The sequence below is a fragment of the Phymastichus coffea genome, unplaced genomic scaffold, assembly GCF_024137745.1.
Source record: "Phymastichus coffea isolate CEN01 unplaced genomic scaffold, Cenicafe_Pcof_1.1 PCOF00008, whole genome shotgun sequence".
NCBI lineage: Eukaryota > Metazoa > Arthropoda > Insecta > Hymenoptera > Eulophidae > Phymastichus > Phymastichus coffea.
The window spans coordinates 5,175,052-5,195,054 of NW_026706819.1; the positions used below are offsets into that span (position 1 = coordinate 5,175,052).

Sequence of the window (20,003 nt, forward strand, 5' to 3'; positions counted from 1 at the left end):
ATAAAAATACCGACAGAGGTCTTCATTTGATATGTCTAAACAAACAAGAAAGGAATTTTGAAAATCATATTAATATGAATATAATATTAATATGAATCCATTAAGGGTGACATTTCGACTATCTTATTAGGGGGTACCCTTTAAATCTATGTTCATTGGCACGCCTATGTTACACAGAACAGACCTAAATGGAGAATATTTTTTACACTATGATGCAAGTGATATCGGTCTCGGAAACATATTAACATAGAAAATAAACGGCATCATAGCGTTTGCGATTTGCGCATTGAAAAGGAATGAACGCGCATTTTTGACGACCGAACGTGAATGTTTCAGCGTTAAATTCAGGATAGAAAATTCTAGACTCTATGTAAAAGGAGATTTTTTCAGGATCATCACAGATCATAGCGCGTTAGTTATATGAAAAGAAAAATTTAACCGTGAACTAGAGGTTGGGTTTAGGACATAATTTCGAAGTTATTCATAGAAAGGGTGTAAATAAATCGTACCTTTATACGCGACATAGTGGGCTGAGAAAGGAAACCGTAACGGAAGGGGACAACTCAAGCGATGAAGTTCAGAGTGATATATCGGAATTTACTGAACGAATAGAGCTAGAAGTTAGTGGACCTCAAATCAGCGGGAACTCTGGAGAAGACGATGAATTAGCAGAAAATGAAAGTTCCACTAAAAGATGCGAAGAACGAGCCCCGGCACTGAGGACTAGTTTATCGGCAAACGAAGTGTGGAAATCAGCAGAAAAATTCGAAGCCAGTTTGCGAAGACATAAAAGTTTAGATAATGAATTATACTATTGGGACGACATGGGCCTTGCGCGAGACAACCGAGACTTATCCAGAATACGACAGTAGCTCGGACACAGATCGCCCGGACGAAGATGAAAATCAACGTCTCTCGGATATGACTAAAGGAGCAAGTCCCGAAAGAATTAAGGAAGCTGAAGAAACTTTAAGGCAGCCACGATATCGAGAGATATCAGTAACCCCAACTATTAAAACAGGAATACCGGGAGCCAGAAGTACTCCTATGGCTAAAGGACCTCGACTTATGGTAAGATTCGTAGGGCTTGAGGGCATACCCGAAGATTAAGATCTTAGAAACAAGAGCCCTGTAGAATTATACTTTTCAAAAACTCACTTCAAAACTTACAAACACTTCAAAACAGTACAAAAACTTACTAAAAATCTAAACTTCACAACTAAAAAAACTTGCAAAAAATCTAAATTTCAGAAAACAAAGAATAAGCTTTATTGTACAAGCAATTAACAATTATGTTAACAAAAATTTCAACGCGACAGAATTAAGTCCTATTTTAGCCAAAGTAAACAGTATATTAACCGAACCCAAAAATTTTGTAAAAGAAATACGTAAATTTCTGCAAATTAAAAAATTCTTATTGCAAACCGACCATTTATACACGCACTCGGCTCTATTAAAACAAAATTAAACGTACCTATACGAACCGCAAATGTTAATATTGTAACCATTCAACAAATTAAAAAAATCAAGGTAATTTATTTTAAAAGGAAATTGATAATCGAAGTAATTATTCTTTTTGAAGCAAACCAGATTTCAACAAGTTACAAAATCAATGAATTTCCGGCCTTTTTAATACGTATTAAGAAAAACTATACCGTATGGATCAAACCTCAAAAAAAATATATTCTCATTACTAAAAGAAAGAATATATACGCTCTCCTAAGTCTGAATAATATAAATACACTCTCTAAAAATATCAATTCTTTTCTATGCGAAGAACCACACGATAAGTTTTTTCTCGTTGGTGACGGTATTTACATCTCATTTACATTCGTCATTCGTATTTACATTCGTCATCAAAAAAGTTCCAATAACGAATATTAAAAAAAATCTTATTCCGGTCAGAAAAAAGTCCTTTTTGCAAGCCTTTTACAATATGTGCAACAGATGGTTTTGTTGTCCCGGGGCTATTCTTTGTAAATGAAAATGATGCAACTATTTTGGATAGGTTATGGAATGAAAATGCGGACTTGTCCAATTAGCTTCGAGAAAGTGACATTTTCATTCGAGATAGAGGATTTCGCGACGTCGCGAGTGAAAAAAATATCAAGTATTAATGTCTGCATTGAAAGGTCAACGTAAACAGTTGAATTAGCAAGAAGCAAGTTCGTTTTCAATGATCACTGTCTGTGGCTTTGTTGTCGAAGCTATTTATGGAATTATAGGTCAAAAGCTTAAGATATTTCATCATCAATTAGATAATCAAGCAATAGTAGCTGAAATCTCGTCATCAAATCTGGTTGTAAATTGGTTTCTATTGCAAAATATACATCGAAACGGCTTAGCTGAGGAAGCGAAAAGTTAAGGATGAAGTTGAAAAAAAACAATATTCACAAAATTAACGTCAAATGAACGTATTGACTTCCTTGAAATGACTGAGCAGGATATTATTATTTTTTTTACAAACACATATCAGATGTAAAAAGCTCTAGCTAAAATTATGACAGATGATAATCAAATCGATGTACAATATTTAAAACCAAGAATAGATGCGAATTTTGCTGTACAAACAAGCAACACAAGGGGAGAAATAATAAAACTCCAAGTTCGATCACGAAATCTTTATAGGAAGACTTGCAATTGCTTCGTAGAATATAAACCTAATACTATTAGTTACAGTGGTATAAAAATGTATTGCTGTGAGTGTTCTGATGGATTAAGAACCATTGGACGTTGCTCCTACGTTGCTGCAATAATATATCACTTTTCATATGCCAGATATTTTGCGAAAATTATAAGACCGGCCGAAAATTTCACTAAAATTTATGCAAGAGAGGAAGTAATGCCAATTATTGCAGAGGATAGCGATGAAGACTGATTGATTACTATGTGTATTATAATCTCATATATAAACAATGGTTAAGGAAAATCCCTCATGTAATTAAAACAACACTCTTGAAAATTTCAACGTTTCGCCATAAATTCATGGCCTCTTCAGGAAAACTTTATTAAAAAAAAAATTATGAACAATTAAAAACTTTTTTATAAACAAATCGACATGATCATAACACTACAGTACACATCTAACAATACCGGAATTACTGTGATATGAATGCATCCTTCTAAACATGTTACTTATGTGTGAAGATGTTTAGAAGGATGCATTCATATCACAGTAATTCCGGTATTGTTAGATGTGTACTGTAGTGTTATGATCATGTCGATTTGTTTATAAAAAAGTTTTTAATTGTTCATAATTTTTTTTTTAATAAAGTTTTCCTGAAGAGGCCATGAATTTTGAAATTTTCAAGAGTGTTGTTTTAATTACATGAGGGATTTTCCTTAACCATTGTTTATATATGAGATTAGTAATATTTCGAAGGAAAATAAAATAGATTATAATGTATTACGACTTACAATGGAATTATAGTCAGTCTCCACAGGGGAGAATTAATTTTTTCAAATATGTTAACATTAGATATGGTTATCAACAGGCTAATATTGTAAAAAGGTGGACGAAGTTTCGATATGATCTGGCCAATTCTAACGCAAGATTACAGTTTCTTATTAGTTGCTGTCAGAATGACGTAACGCCTTCACACATAAGTAACATGTTTAGAAGGATGCATTCATATCACAGTAATTCCGGTATTGTTAGATGTGTACTGTAGTGTTATGATCATGTCGATTTGTTTATAAAAAAGTTTTTAATTGTTCATAGTTTTTTTTTTAATAAAGTTTTCCTGAAGAGGCCATGAATTTATGGCGAAACGTTGAAATTTTCAAGAGTGTTGTTTTAATTACATGAGGGATTTTCCTTAACCATTGTTTATATATGAGATTAGTAATATTTCGAAGGAAAATAAAATAGATTATAATATGTGTATTATATATGTACAGTATTATCAATAAGAACCTGATTAGTAGCGATAATTTATTATGAGCTCTCATTTTAATAAATATTGAACAAAGATTACCTCTCGTTGTAAATATTTCTGTACGCAAACTACCTTCGTTAGCAGTTTGAATTAAAAGTTAGTTTTGCCAACCACAGCTTCAGAATATTGACTTACAACTCATATCATACTTAAAGTACAAAAAAAAGTAAAGTAAGTAAAAATAAGTTAAAATAGCGCGTTTAAGAGAACTACAGTTCAAAAAGAACCTAAGTATACGCAAAAATAAGTAAAAATACGGTTTTTAATTTTTTTTAACCGTTTTTCACTATTTCTAAAAATCTGAGAAAGTTCATATACTTCTGAAGCAAAAATACATACAATATATTCTTTCAAGAGATATGTCTATCTTTGTTTTAGAAATATTTCTAAATTTTCAAACCGTTTAAAACATTTTAATTTAGCGCCAAACTTTTTTTAATTAATTCATTTTGTAAGGCTTCACAAACCATACAATTTGCAAAATAAAAAAAAATTTTATAAGTTAAAAATTGACGGAAATATGATCAAAACGCCGAAAGCACGAAAAATTGAGATTATGACCATGCACATGGGTCTTGAAGGCAGAAAATTGGTGCAGCAGTATCATTTTCCATAAGGAATAAGATGATATATCTATTTAAACGAAATTGCTCGGGGGCAGATTCGATCATGTTACCCGACTAGACTATTCCTTTTAAATTCGAACTTTTTCGTGTACTTTTTTGAAAACTTTTTCGAGGACTTATTTGAGGACTTTTTGATAGACTTTTCCATGTATTTTAATTTTTCGTAACTTTTATTTACAAAATTTTGGAAAAAATTTTAATAATCATAATTAAAAAATCAAAATTATTTTAGTGATTTTGAAAGTTGTTTAACGTTTTTGTTAGTATTTTCTGATATTTTGCGTTCTCAAGCACTGTATTGTTGAAACGGTATTAAATATTTCGATTAAAATTTAAAAATACCGTTTTGGACGTAAAATTTTCCGCTCTTTCGATTGCCGTTGTCAAAATTAGGGGTTCCCATTTAAAAAAACAAAGTTGACCTTGAAATAACCTTGAAGGTCAATCTCAAGGTCAAATCCAAGGTCACCATCGGATTCCGCGTTATAAGTTACTAAAGGAATGACCTTGACCTTGGTCTAATAATCTGTACCTAAAAAGCTACAGCCTTGTTCCGTTACTTATTTGACACCTTGTATATATATATGACTTATCATGGGGAGAGAGGGATATAATGAGAGCTAATCACACTTGTTACTACATGTCGTGCAAATAACTTTTTTCTTGTATAATTGTAATCATATATCATCATAAAAAAACTATTTACGCGGAAAAACTACAAGAGATACTTTGATAAGGACTTAACTATAGTAAGGGAGGGCCTTCCCATTAATTTAGCAAGAATCACTTTATTTTTAAGACATTCACAAAAATATTGTCCACTTTATCAATTTCAAACCATACGTAAGACACTTACATTTTCTGAAAGACTGAGCGAAAATAACAGGGCTTGTAACAATACTTTTTTACGGTAAAATGCTTTTTTCGTTGTCAAAAATGACATTAAAAAAGTATTTCCGGTGGGATATTGAAATTAGAATGGAAAATTAAAAAAAAAATAAACGTTTTTTCCACACTCTCACTTTGGGTTGCAATACAAACAACATTCTGACAGTTCAAGCGAAAATAACAGGAATTGTATGAGATGCCATAATTGATTTTGTATCATTTTAAATATTATAAACATCTGTTGTAAGAAATCTTGTGAAAATATTCACTTGTCGATTATAAACAAATTCTAAAATGCCTTATTATCTGCATGATATCAAGGAGGATCCAGCATTTCGTCATAGTACCTTCAGATTCTTTACTATAAATGTATGCGGCTTTCATACATTAAAAAATAAACTCGTATTCAACTGACTGTTTTAATTATTGGTCAATCGAAAATCGAAATATATTTTATAGTGATTGCCAAAAGTTAATCTATAATTTTGATTATCCATAATAACTCATGAACTTAAAAGTATTGGAATGAATAACTTAACTTCAGCCGAAAGAAAAAAAAATTATAGAACTATTGCATGGAGATTGATCAAACAAGCACTTTGTAAATTTAGTAAAATTGGTTAAATTAAATCATCAGTCAATAGTTATATAATGACCATTTCCGTACACGAGTTGTTTATGTTGTTGTTTACACGATAATTACCACTAAGAAATGAAATTACGGAAAAATAAAAAACAAAATACAGTTGAACGAATGCGCGTATCGAGTTGAGCACCGCTTTCATTCAGCCGCGGCAAGCTTGTCCCCCTTGCCGCTCAGCGCTTGCGTCCGAGCGCCAGTTCCTTTAAAACTCCGACCTGGCCGCTCTTTGAACCTAATTAGCTAATTATTTAATTACCGAAAAAAAATTAATAATGGCATCTTAAATAACTTTTCGAGGCGAATCCAGTCATACCAATTACCTTTAATGTTTTTGAATCAGCTTGTATATCATATATTTAATTCGTCGTGTAACCATGCCATATCATAGATAATAAGACTTTATCCTCTGCTAGCATAGAAAAAGTAAGTGGACTATACCTAAGAGCGTTTGGACACGTTTCTACTCGAAAAAACGCTATCCGCATCCCTTACGAAGATTCAAGCGTGAAGAGGGCGACTATTAAGTTGAAACCGTAGCCCCTATACATAATTAAAATAGAACCGTTACCTACGAATTATAGGAAATAGGGAGAAGTGATTGTAATGTATGAAACGGAGAAAGATTTTATGGAAGCAATCCGCAAATTTTATCCATTAACCACGGTAAATTGGTCCGAGGAAAATCTTAAAGACCGAATATTATCTGAAATACAACTAGTAGTGCATCACCAAGCCCCACTACAAGAAGACGACTATAACTGAAAACTTCTTAGCTTCTTATCAGGATAATTTGAAAGGACCGTAGTTAGACGAAAAAGTATATATATAGACTTCAGTAAATATGGTCCTATCGACTATGTCAAAATTTGGAGCGAATAATGTCGATGTATGGGAGTAATTATTATTTACATATATGCACACGATACTGCGTCCACATTATTGAAGAGCAATAGAAGATATAAAAGCAAATATAGCCGGCCAAAAAAATGTAGCATACGAGAAAGCTAATAGGTCCATATACGTTTACCACTCTGCATACAAAAACTGGGTCACGAAAATGGAATTAGATCGGCATAAAGAAATGCTCGAACGGTGATTCGACGATTGGCCAATACTATTTCACTTTATCAATGTTTTCGTCTGTTGTTGACGTGCTCGGGCATCCGGCACGTTGTTCGTCGTTCACATCTTTTCGGCCCTCTGAGAACATTTTGTACCACCAATAAACGTTGCTTTGGTCCAAGGTAGCTTCACCATATGCCACAGTCAACATTCGGAATGCGTCCGCGCACTTTATTTTGTTTTTCACACAAAATTTAATACAGATTCTTTGATCTATTTTTTAGAATAGGTAAAAATCGAAGACAAGCCAAAACACATCCAAGCAAAACAGCTGTCAAAAATTAACTAAACGTTGAAAATGGCCGACTTTGTCAACATAAGTAAGGGACATTAGTACCAACATAACGCTACAAAAAAATCATAAATCAAATTTACGTAGCCCGCGGAAATTCAAAATTCATGATACTTTTTGAATAGACCTCGTAAATACTTATGTAGATTCTAGTAAATTATTTTATATTCTGTATCCTAATAAAAGAAGATCTGTACGTGCTTTCTTATTCACACAGTTCACTTGCTAATAAGTGATGTAAAAATCACGACTTATGTATAATTTAATTGATGCAGACGTAGATGCCGTTTTTCTAAAACTATTTTTTGTCGTGTGATGGTATTACGTATAGCGAAGCTTATCAAATGAAGAACGTGAATTATTTTTTTGAAGAAGGTTAATTAAATATTTCACAGCTTTTTCTTTGTAATAATCTATTGACGAACCTGAAGTATACATGATTCATATATCAACACGAAATAATATATTAATTTATGCATGATATACGAGGTGTGTTCAAAAAGTAACGAGAATTTTTAAATTTTGCGGGTTTGGAGAGTCCGCTTGTATAAAATATTTTTTTATTACGTTGGTACACATGCCCCTGAAGTACGATAAAATTTTCAGCAATATTCATTGCTTACTTTTTAAGTGGCAGCCGCTAACGTTAGACGTGTTTTTCGAGCTCGGCGATTTTCGTTTGTGAAAAAAAATGGATCAAAGAATTTGTATTAAATTTTGCGTAAAAAATGAAATAAAGTGTAGTAAAGTTTGTCAAATGTTAACAAAGGCATATAGTGAGTCTGCTATGAGTAAAGCAAGGATTTATGAGTGGTATAAGCGTTTCCAAGATGGCCACGAAAACGTTGAAGATGACGAACGACCCGGACGCCCAAGCACATCAACAACCGATGAAAACGTGAAAAAAGTGAAAGATATGGTTATGAACGATCGCCGAATCACAATCAGAGAAGTCGCTGATGATGTTGGCATATCAGTTGGCTCATGCCATCAAATTTTTTCGAATGTTTTGGGTATGAAACGTGTGGCAGCAAAATTCGTTCCAAAATTGTTGAATTTTGAACAAAAACAGCGGCGAATGGAAGTTGCTCAGGAGTCGCTAAATGAAGTCAATAACGATGCAGAACTACTAAAACGTGTTATAACAGGTGACGAAACATGGGTTTACGGATATGATGTCGAAACTAAGGCTCAATCGTCCCAGTGGAGGCATTCTGGATCGCCAAGACCGAAAAAGGCTCGACAAGTGCGGTCGAATGTGAAGGTTATGCTCACTGTGTTCTTCGATTTTAATGGCATAGTGCATTATGAATTCTTGCCACAAGGTCAAACAATCAATAAGCAGTACTACCTACAAGTTCAACGTCGTTTGCGTGAAGCAATCCGAAAAAAACGCCCGGATTTGTGGCAAAACAATTCATGGCTTTTGCACCACGATAATGCGCCTGCTCTCACTTCATTGCTTGTTCGTGAATTTTTGGCCAAAAACGAAACTGTAACGATGCCTCAGCCTCCATATTCGCCAGATATGGCTCCATGTGACTTTTTTCTATTTCCAAAAATAAAGAGAACATTAAAAGGCCGTCGTTTTACAGGCATAGATGACATTAAAAGCGAATCGCTGAAAGAGCTAAAAGCTATTACAAAGATCGAGTTTCAAAAGTGTTTCGAGGATTGGAAAAAGCGTTGGCATAAGTGTATTGTATCCGAAGGGGACTACTTTGAAGGCGACAACATTAATGTAGATGAATAAATAAATATTTTTTTCATAAAACGAAAATTCTCGTTATTTTTTGAACACACCTCGTATTACCTCAACCAAACTCAAGTAAATAATTTATGGGCTTGGCACAAATTGAATTCAATTTAGTACCATAAGCGATAAATATTCGATCCTAAAGTACGTGCCATTGTATAAATCGGCATCTTTTGTGACAAATTTCCAGTGCCTAAATACATCTACAAATCCTGAAATATTATGAAACAAAATTTAAAAAAAATGATAATATTTGTTATAACTTAAAATAAGACATACCAATATTCTAACCTGCAATACATGCATTGCAAATGTTTCCCCAAAATTGAGTACTACTAATGTATGTGTCTGCCATAGAACTTTCGTGCATATGTATCATCTTTTTAATATCTGCTGCTTCGATGTAGAATCTTTGTAAAATAGGCATTGTTAAATCATTTTTCAATTGATTATACTGTGCTAAAAATTACTTCAACATCAGGCAAAACCAATTCACAATAAAGAAGTATGAAATTACGTGAAAACATTTGCAACATTATTTCGTTCTTAAAAAAATCCAACATTTTTCTTCTTGATGCGGCAATGGAGTATTTGATTTTATTTTAAATAAATTCTATTGATTTACTATATGATCGACGTTTCCGTTTGGATACTTTTACATACTCTTCAGAGTAATTGTCAAAAACGAAATCAATTCTATTAGTAAGATTGGTAAGAGCACTTGACTTGATTAGTGTGCAAAAACTATTAGCAAATTCCTCGAAGTTATACAAGTTTTTCAGTTTAGGCGCCCGTAAGCAGCTTTTTACGTGTAGAGCATGCTCAGCGTAGAAAGTAGTCTAGTATAGCGGAGGAGGGTCCTGGACTATAATGACTCATGATAGTCTAGCGTCCTGGACTATAATAGCCATTATAGTCCAGGAGCCTGGCCCGTCAACATTACAGCAGCTGTTATGTCGCAGGACGAGTAGAGCCCTCTACGTGGCAGTTTTCTGTACTATGAAAAAAGTATAATGCATGCCTTAGAAAATGTTAAAGAGAGGGGAGGAGGAGGGTCAAAGGGGATAGTGAAGTATTGAAGAGTTACGTCAGTCGTAGTGAAAATTGATTTAAAATGGATTTAACGAAAATGTTTAATGCAAACAAGGAAAATGTTGATTCAGCAAGTGACTCGGAGAGTGCTGAAGAAAATGAGAGTGTCGACAAAAATGTTTACCATAATTACATCAATTCCAATTATAACCGGGTTAGGGTTAAAAATCGGCTTACGGGCGCCAAAATTAAAAAATTGTTAATGTTGGATTTGTTGGATACAGTTTGGACTGTAGCACGTTGTATTACGTCGAGGGACGCGCAACGGCCTCGGACTCTCCACTGCCCTCTTCCACTTCTCAGCGTCCCTCGACGTAATACAACGTGCTACAGTCCAAGGTGCATAAATAACTATTTCCACCGTAATTCTCTACAATACAGCTTTATGTCAACTATAACATTCATTTTTGAATCTATCATTACAATAGAGTGAATTTGTGACTGAACTTGTTCTTCAGGTTCACCAACTAATTCAAATTTATTTTTTTTCTTTTGTCATCATACCATTGTCGTCAAACAACATATTTTTCCGGGCTGATTTCATAACTAAATAATTGTTTTAAAATACTGCGATGAATTGTAATTGACATTGAAATTTTTTTGTCAACGATTGCAATTTTGTTCATTATTTACAAACAAAATAAGAATGTAATTTTGTATGTAGCAACATTATAATATTTGTATGAAAGTTGGAAGTGTAGTGCGGAATGCAAATCGGTGATGTTTGAAATACCTGATTATTATCGAATTATATAAAAATTAATATATGAATATTTGATAAGCGCGTAGTAAAACAATATTTAATATTGCATTAATTTATTATTGTAAAAAGAGATGTACTCACTCCGATCATTCAGTACTAATAAGTGAGTGTAAATCTCGTCTTCTTGTTTCTGCTGCTAACCATATTTTTTGTCGTAATTTTTCATGGCTCATTAATGAGAGACTAGCAGCTTTTTGACAAATTATAGAATAATGAAGTATATCCCTTTTTGGCATTTTTCATTTAAAATCTCTTTATATTACATTGTAACACTTTACAAGCACCACACTTCGAAAATATCCTAGCTACTACTCAATGACATGCTCAACATGCACAGAGTGCAAAATATGTAAACAAGTGAACGGTGGTGTTTTCGACGTCAAGAGAGACAGAGAGAGAAAGAGAGAGAGAGAGAGAGAGAGAGAGAGAGAGAGAGCCAACGGCGTACAATTTGAATGATTGATTCAAATATAATATAAAACAACTATAATGCTTTTGTGATTCATGATTCATATTTTTAAGAAATAATTAATATTTTTATAATTATAAAGCTATAATAATTGAATAAAATTTATTTTAATAGTTATATAACTATAGCAACAATTATTTGACTCATGTCGTAAACAGAAAAATGTAGGTACAATGTACTGAGATAACATGTATGCATTGTAAATACAATACATGTACACATCACAGTATCAAAAAAGTCTTCTCATTAATTACCTAAAAGTACGTTTTTGAAAGAATTGAATTTAAGTTGAATTATATAAATTTGTAAATAAAAGTTCAAAGAATAAGATGATTTTTTCTTAATGTCGAATTTTAATAAAAAACGTCAAATTTTTAACTTTGAAAATTTATAGCTTTTAAACGATGCATTTCACGAAAAAATCGCAAGAGACCTTTTCTTTATAGAATATGCCATATTATCTAAAAAAAATTTTGATCGGATCGAAAAACTATTTTTTACATTTTGTTTAAACAATTGCATTTTAAATAAATTTCTCCCTTGTTTTAAAAAATCTATATACAGGCTCGGATTCGAAGGGTCAAAATACCTAAGAATAAAATTTTTATTTTATACGGGAAAGTACCTAGCCCTAAAAACAGAAGAAATCCAAAATTAAAAGTTAAAAAACTAATTATTAAAATTAATTAAAATTAATATATTAATATATTAAAAAAAATTTTTTTAAATTACTAATGATAACACAAACTTGGCAAATATAGTAGCTTATTACTTAATTAAAGACAAAAATATTCAGACAAAAAATATTCAAAGAAAAAATAAGGACACTATTATAATGAACTCTATGAATAAAGAAAATGTAAATGCAATTGAAAAAAACTGTAATTGAAAAATTACTATTTACTTTGAAAATTGCAATAGAACAAATAAGAAAACCAACAGTAAAGGTAACAGATATAGATAAAGCATTTACTATAAATGAAAAAGTAATTGAGTCAGACATAATAAAAAGAAAGTAACAACTATAATGATAAATGCAAAGTTTTATATGTTCACAGTAATATAACAAAATTTAAAATAGTAACGGTATTGCTTGAAGTAATATCAAACCATTATATATAATAAACTTGAAAATGCTGGAAGAGTATAGGCAAATTTAGTGTTTTTGTATTAAATTTTTAAAAGTAATAAATTTAGCCATTTTTTTGTCAAGAGATTTTCACTGCGACACATGATTTATATATTTGACTGCACAAAAATAATACAAAATTGTAGTATTTTCTAACTGTATTTAGTAACTGTCGTAACTCATACTAAGTTTTAGATAGCAAAATGAACTATTAATTTATACTTGGTTCATTTTCCCACTACACTATATGTATAGTAACTGTTACTACAATTTTTTTCAGTATGTATCATTTTGCTGGTACAAAATCGCAATTGCAGTAATGGCAAAACTTGTAACGCCGTTACTTTATTAATCTGCAATTACGACACTATACATTTAAGTAGTTACAATAAGATAATACTTAAATAAATATAGACAAGCCTAAAAGATAAAATTATACCATTTCATTACAAAAAAATAATTAAAAAAAATTTTGTTCACCTTCACAACTACGTATATAAGAAAATTATAATATATAGCTAGCTCAAGGATTGCGGTGGTGTACTGCAGGCAAAAGAGTCACGAAACAGCGACTACGCGTGATACTATTATTCAATATGAAGGTGACTGAAGCTTCGGGTAAAAATTGTATATTTATTTTCTTGTTTTTAAGCTTACCGTAGTTACGTTAACTAGGTGAAAAAAATAAAGAGGATGATTGACCTTTACATCTTTGAAGGGTCAAGTGGGCCTCACACGTAATACTTTATCTGAACGTAGAATTTTTCGTAGATTCCGAGTTTATGATAAAAAAATGAGGATTATCGGTTGAAAAATAGGTTCACCTTTAAATGACATTGAAGGTAACCCCGAGGATCAAAATGCAACTTGACATCAGACAGCTTAATTGTATTTATAAATTTTACGTTTCTCGTAAAATTTTTTCAGTCAAAAGAAAAATAGACAGGTAGAGAGTAACGTTCAAAAGGAATGTTTCATATATAAAATTGAGACTTCGCTCATATATGTAAATGTTTATAATTTTTGTTTAGTGATTAAAATCTTTTTCCTTATAATGTATTTTTTTTAATGTATGTTGTGAGAAGTCAATTATATTTTAGAGAACTGAACATCAAACCTCCATGATAACACAATTTACCAATTATCCAATTTATTGAAACTGATTCACAAATTAATAAGAAAAAAAATTAAAAACTCAATAAGAATAATTTAATAATTAAATTAGATTACTTTTTGCTAACCTTACATAGTATGATTTGAAAATACTAATATTATTTTATATTTATATGTTTGTTTTCCAAAAGCAATGCAATCACAAATTATCACTGGTTAAAGCTAGGGTAATTATTTAATGCAAGTGATATTACCGTTAAAAAAATTGTAATATGCTATGTTGTATCATTTGCATTATAATTGTCTTTTATCGAAAGTAACGTCGTTACAATCAATTCTAATCGTAGTTATATTACTTATAACATTATTACTTTTGTAGCATAAGATGGGAGGGTATTAAAAATAATACGATTTTATTATTAAATATTTGTTCCGAAAATAAGGTTCATATTAAATGCATTTTTAGGATTTTCATTTTGAAGTGCAATATATAAGTCTAATAATAATGATGAGAATTTTTTTATTATAAGAAATGTAAAAAAAAATTTATTTCGACCAATTGTGTATACCATAATAGTAGTAATAACATTATAATAAAAACAACAAAAATTATCTTTATCATAAGATAAAGAGTTCAAAACAAATAGAAGTGCTTGAGTAAGGTAAGAATTTTGTGACAAATATACTTCACATACCTATTCGCTGTTGTAAAAAATTCACTTGTGACGGTAGACCTAGTAACCGAGGGGATACTAAGAGGTTCGCCGTTAAGTAACCATAGCGTTGTTGGTTTTGGATTGGCGTGTACTTCACAACTAATGCTTGCGTTTTCTCCCTGAATTAAATTCAATACCGCAGAGTGGCGTATCGTGAGCTCAGGAACACATGCGAGCTCGTGAATTTTAAGAGTACGTAGCCTACGCCCCTTCAGCCTTAAAGGTTGAGCACAACCAGGTTCAGCTTCTTGCGGTGCCTGCGCCTGAGACATATCTAACCAACTACGTAATTCTTGTAGATGGCAGTCACATTTCCAAGGATTACCATGCAGAGGTAGACCATGAAGTGGGGTTCTTGGAGCGGGTAGCGCCTGTTGAGACAGGGTGGTAAGTAAATTATCATTAAGTCTAAGCCATTCAAGAGCGTGCAGTCCCATAAATGCCATCTCTTCTATATTATGTAGCTGGCAACGACTCAGCTCAAGGAAGCTTAACTGACCAAGATGTTGAAAGGACTCGCGGTGTAGTTCGCCTAGCGGGTTTCCCGCCATGCTCAACCGCATTAGGTTGGCTATGGAAGCAAAAGTGTCTGAAGGAACTTGTTCTAATTCATTATCTGATAAATCAAGTTCAACTAGTCCTTGAAGTCCGGTGAAAGCGCGTGTAGCCACGCGACGCAGTCGTGAGCGACTGAGATATAACCGCTGCAAATTTACTAATCGTAACACGAAGAAACAATCAGCCTCAAGACTGAGCAGTTGGTTGTTGCTTAAATCTAGCACCTGGGTTTCCTCGCGAGCACCTTGTGGTAAACCCTGCAGTCCACGGCCGGCGCACTCCACCCACTCTTTACCGGCCTTCCACTTGCAAGAACAAGTTCCGGGACAGGCCAACACTTCTTCATGACTTTGCAATAATAGACTGAGTAGCAATATGAGACTAGTAAACTGCCCATGAATACCTGCCATGCCCTAATACTAATTGAGCAAAAAAGTGTTTGCTTGCTCAACCTCCTTCCCAGCGTGCTCTGAAAAACCCATAACACACAATCTGTGCTGTAATATACTCAGTCGGCAAAGCACATCGATTGCCCTCGTATTCGCGCGTGCGCATCGTTCTCCATACACTTTTTTGTTGCTACCCCTGCGCTCCATTGAATATGAGGATTGTCTGAAGTTTTTAACCTAATGAAGATAAAAATAATTTTATAAATATTTGGATAAATTGATAGTAGATTTAACTATATCGAGAAAGTCATGCTATGCTTGAAGTTAATTGATTAATTTAGGAACTATTAATAACGTTTCGAAAAAAAATTAATATGTGGTTAAATTAAGTACAAAAAATAAAAAAAATGTTTTTTTAAACACTGCATGGAGTTTCCTAATTAACTAATCAATTTCAAACTTAGTATCATTTTAAATATAATTCAATTTACTGCCAAATATCCTAGCATTTACGAATTTATTTTTATCTTTATCGGGCCGATAACTTCTTAGATAACATTCCTACATGATCATTTGCTCACCTCACTGTAAATAAATATAAAAATTTTGTACAGAATATGTAACAATCTTTTACAAGTTTTGTATAAATTTTATACAAAATTCGTACAAATTTTGTACTTAATAATTGATTTTTTTCTATAAAACGAATAAATAAATAATACATCCATATTATGGATGAAATAACACTGGCAGTATATGTAGAATTTTAACTACATATACAAAACCAAAAAAAAAGAAAAGAAAATAAGAACCTAATTGAGATTTGAACTCGAGACATTCATGCTAGCAGACTTGTACTTTACCATTTTACTGCCGATGACTTTTTTAGTATTTACGAATTTTATTATATTTTACATATGATCTAAAATTTGTTCATTTATTACTTATTTGTTAAATAAGATAATAAAGAAAATTCATGTTTGAATTATCGCAATCATATAAAAGATTTCAGCGATCGATGTAAACAAGAAATATTATACTTAGGTGAGGACGTCCGTGGATCAAGATTGTAGAACATGGCATGCGGATCGTGAGTTCGATTTCAACTTATCATCTTTTCTTAATTTAATTTTTACAAAAGATAGAATTACGAAAAAATAAAATTTCAAAAACTTCGAAACTTTGTCCTTTCGTAATTTCTGACTATTCATATGGAACTTTTTCACATTTGTCCATTTGTAAATTCAAATATTCAATATTACTCTTATGAGTTAGTTATTTTCATAAATTCTTCTTTTTTTCTTTTAACTTACAAACTAAAATTTTATATTCTAGACATTTGCGAATTGATAAAATCAGAAATTGTAAACTTATTTTTTTTATATAAACAATGGAAATGATCTTCTATTGTTTAGTTTCTCAATAGTGATATTAAATTATTGAGTTATCATGCAATTTATTGTTGTTTATAAACTCTTATGTAGAAATACGGTTTATATATTTTATTTTAATTTTATTATTTGTTAAATATTATCCAGGATTACATACACGCTCACACACGTTCATGCTCTTACACACATGCACACACAAGCTTACAAGCTCGCACACATAAAACTTTTTAATTAGTTAAAATCAAAATTTTTCTATAACAAAGTAAAAACTATTTAACACAGATGTATTTGAACAAACACTAACGTAAAAATTGCAATTTTTCTGAATTATTAGTGATCTATATTGGCTCTATTTTTTTGTAATGACTTTATTTTCATACAACTTTAAACAACGTTCATGTCCAGATCCTATATATTAGAATGAATAAAAAATGCGCTTCAAAACTGAAATGTAAATTTTCGTTCTCATAATTATATTTTAATTTATTTCGTTACTTGATTTTCCATTTTTATAGTCACCAACATACTCGTAACAAAATTTAATTAACTGTGGTCATATTATTTGTTGATAGTTTTGTTATTTTGGTATGGGAGATAAAAAAAATTATGACATAGTTTTAGTTATGACGACATCTGAAGGATCTTAAGATGATTTCGCTGAGAAAACTATCCCTACTAGAAAAGTTCCATTGGTTCCGATTCAAAATTATTCATATCGAATGGTAATCAACGGATTGACTGGTTCAATGTTCGAGTGACGATTGAAAGCGAATCATTTCTAATGGAAATAAATGGTAATCGTAATGAATAGTAAAAATAACCATTAATATCAATCATATTGCATAATTTTTAATAATATTTTTAACAAAAACCAATTTAATGGTATTCTATTGAGTCATATTTAATGAATTTTAATGTTTCTCAAGAAATAAATTTCCCAAACGTATTCAATTGAATAACCCACAGAGCATGAATTAATTCACTGAATTAATTCTTGAATTAACGCAAAGAATTAATATAAAAATAATTTTCTAAGAAAAGAAAATTATTTCTTAATTAATACATGAAATATTACAAAGAAATATTCTAAAATTCTATTAAAAATAATTCAGGTAATGATTCCTGTAAAAATAAACAAATTAATACATGAATTAATTTAGAAAGGATTTTGAAAGGAACCATGAATTAATTTACAACATAAAACTAAAATTATACCTTGAAATAATTTAAAACTATTTCAAAATTATTTCATGATATGATTTTTGTAAAAATACATAAATTAAATCATTCATTAATGTTGAATTAATCCAAGAAATATTATAGGTTTTAATCTCGAAACTAACGCAACAAATGATTCTGAATTCATTTAAAATTAATTCTTAAATTATATGAAAATGCAAAATTTCGATTCACCCGAATTATTTCAGAAAATAATTCAAAATTATTTCTGGATTAATTCGTGATATGATTTTTGTACAAATATACACATTAATTCACGGATTAATGTTGAATTAGTCCAAGAAAAATTATAGGTTTAAAGTTACAAATTAACGCAAGATATAATTATAAATTAATTATTTTGTTACGAGTGCATCTTTCGAATAGTTCTTATTTGAATATGTATCCGCTGCAACATTAATTTGTATATGTTGTTTGTTTATGTTTGTGATAGAAAACACAGAATAGTTAGTTAACACTTGGTTATCTGTTTGTAAACACTTTTTAAAATTAATAAAGTAAAGTCGAAGTCTTTAAGTTTAAACGTAACAATACATTAATTCTTGCATTATATTAAAATGGAAAATTTTGATTTACCTGAATTATTTCAGAAATTAATATAAAATTATTTCTGAATTAATTCGTGATATGATTTTTGTAAAAATACACTAATTAATTTACGAATTAACGTACCGATAATCAAAGAAATATTATAGGTTTTAATTTCGAAATTAACGGAAGGAATGATTCTGAATTAATTCTGAATTAATTTTTGAATTAAATGAAAATGCAAAATTTCGATTCACCCGAATTATTTCAGAAAATAATTCAAAATTATTTCTGAATTAATTCTTGATATGATTTTTGTAAAAATGCACTAATTAATTTACAAATTAACGTACCAATAATCCAAGAAATATTATAGGTTTTAATCTCGTAAAAAAGCTTTTGTACGCATTACTGAGCATATGAAACGTTCATGAAAGCACCTACCTTATCGGCATTTACAGAATTTGAAATATTGCAGAATCAAAATTAGATTAAAAATAAAAACGCTTTTTTAGGTTGTAGATATATGTCCAAGAATTACTCAGTTCAAATTTCACACAATTCTATCGAGTGGTTCTTTCAAAATTTGGTCAAGCAGCACCAAATCTTAATTTCTTCGAGGTGTTATCAGGGGCGTTTCATATCTCCTTAAGGGAATTTTAATTCAGGATTATTTAAACCCCTAGCATTGCGTTAAGCACTTCCATTTTTTATTATTATTCGTTAAAATTGAAAGAAATTCAATGTGAAAATTCGATAAGAAATCTGCTTTATGTAATATTTATAATGTATATCTAATATATATCCATATACTAGATAATATTAAAGTAAACATTAAATAAAATACTATACGTTTATCAATTATTTTATTTCGTATTCTTCCATAATTATATAAAATAAAGCACTTTTAATAATTTTTAAAACTTTACTTATATATTCAGTAAATAATTTATTTATAGTATATCTAGTTGTGTTATATAATTTTAAATATTTTCTATAATAATTCTAAAAGTAATTAGATAGTATTTTATAAAGTAATTCTTGTGAAATGGATATAATCTTTTAAAATTATTTCAGTGAATCAATTCTATATTAATTTTACGCCAGCTTTTTATTACTTAAGTATCACTTTGAAAATTAATTTTGAAACAATTCAAAACATTCTTACTGTGATGATTTCACAATTATTATGATAATATTTCATAAAATAATTCTTCTAAAATGCATTGTAACGAGCCGGCTCGTTAAGGGAGTGTCTACACGGGATCCGTCCTCGGATCCGTGGACGGATCCGTCCCCGTCCAAATTTTTATAGGCACACGCCATCTTCATAACTTCAAGTTCAGTGGTA

At 30.8% G+C, this 20,003-nt stretch overlaps 1 protein-coding gene across 1 annotated transcript in view; it reads right to left on the reverse strand.

The window, feature by feature from the left end:
* LOC131669687 (leucine-rich repeat-containing protein 24-like) overlaps positions 1 to 16,063 on the reverse strand; it is a 72,407-nt gene extending 56,344 nt beyond the window's left edge. Inside the window, exon 1 of the mRNA XM_058944756.1 lies at positions 14,527 to 16,063. Within this exon, the coding sequence (XP_058800739.1) occupies positions 14,527 to 15,515 (989 nt within the window). The 5' untranslated portion in view covers positions 15,516 to 16,063. The remainder of the gene's footprint in view (positions 1 to 14,526) is intronic.
* Between the last annotated feature and the right edge of the window lie 3,940 nt (positions 16,064 to 20,003).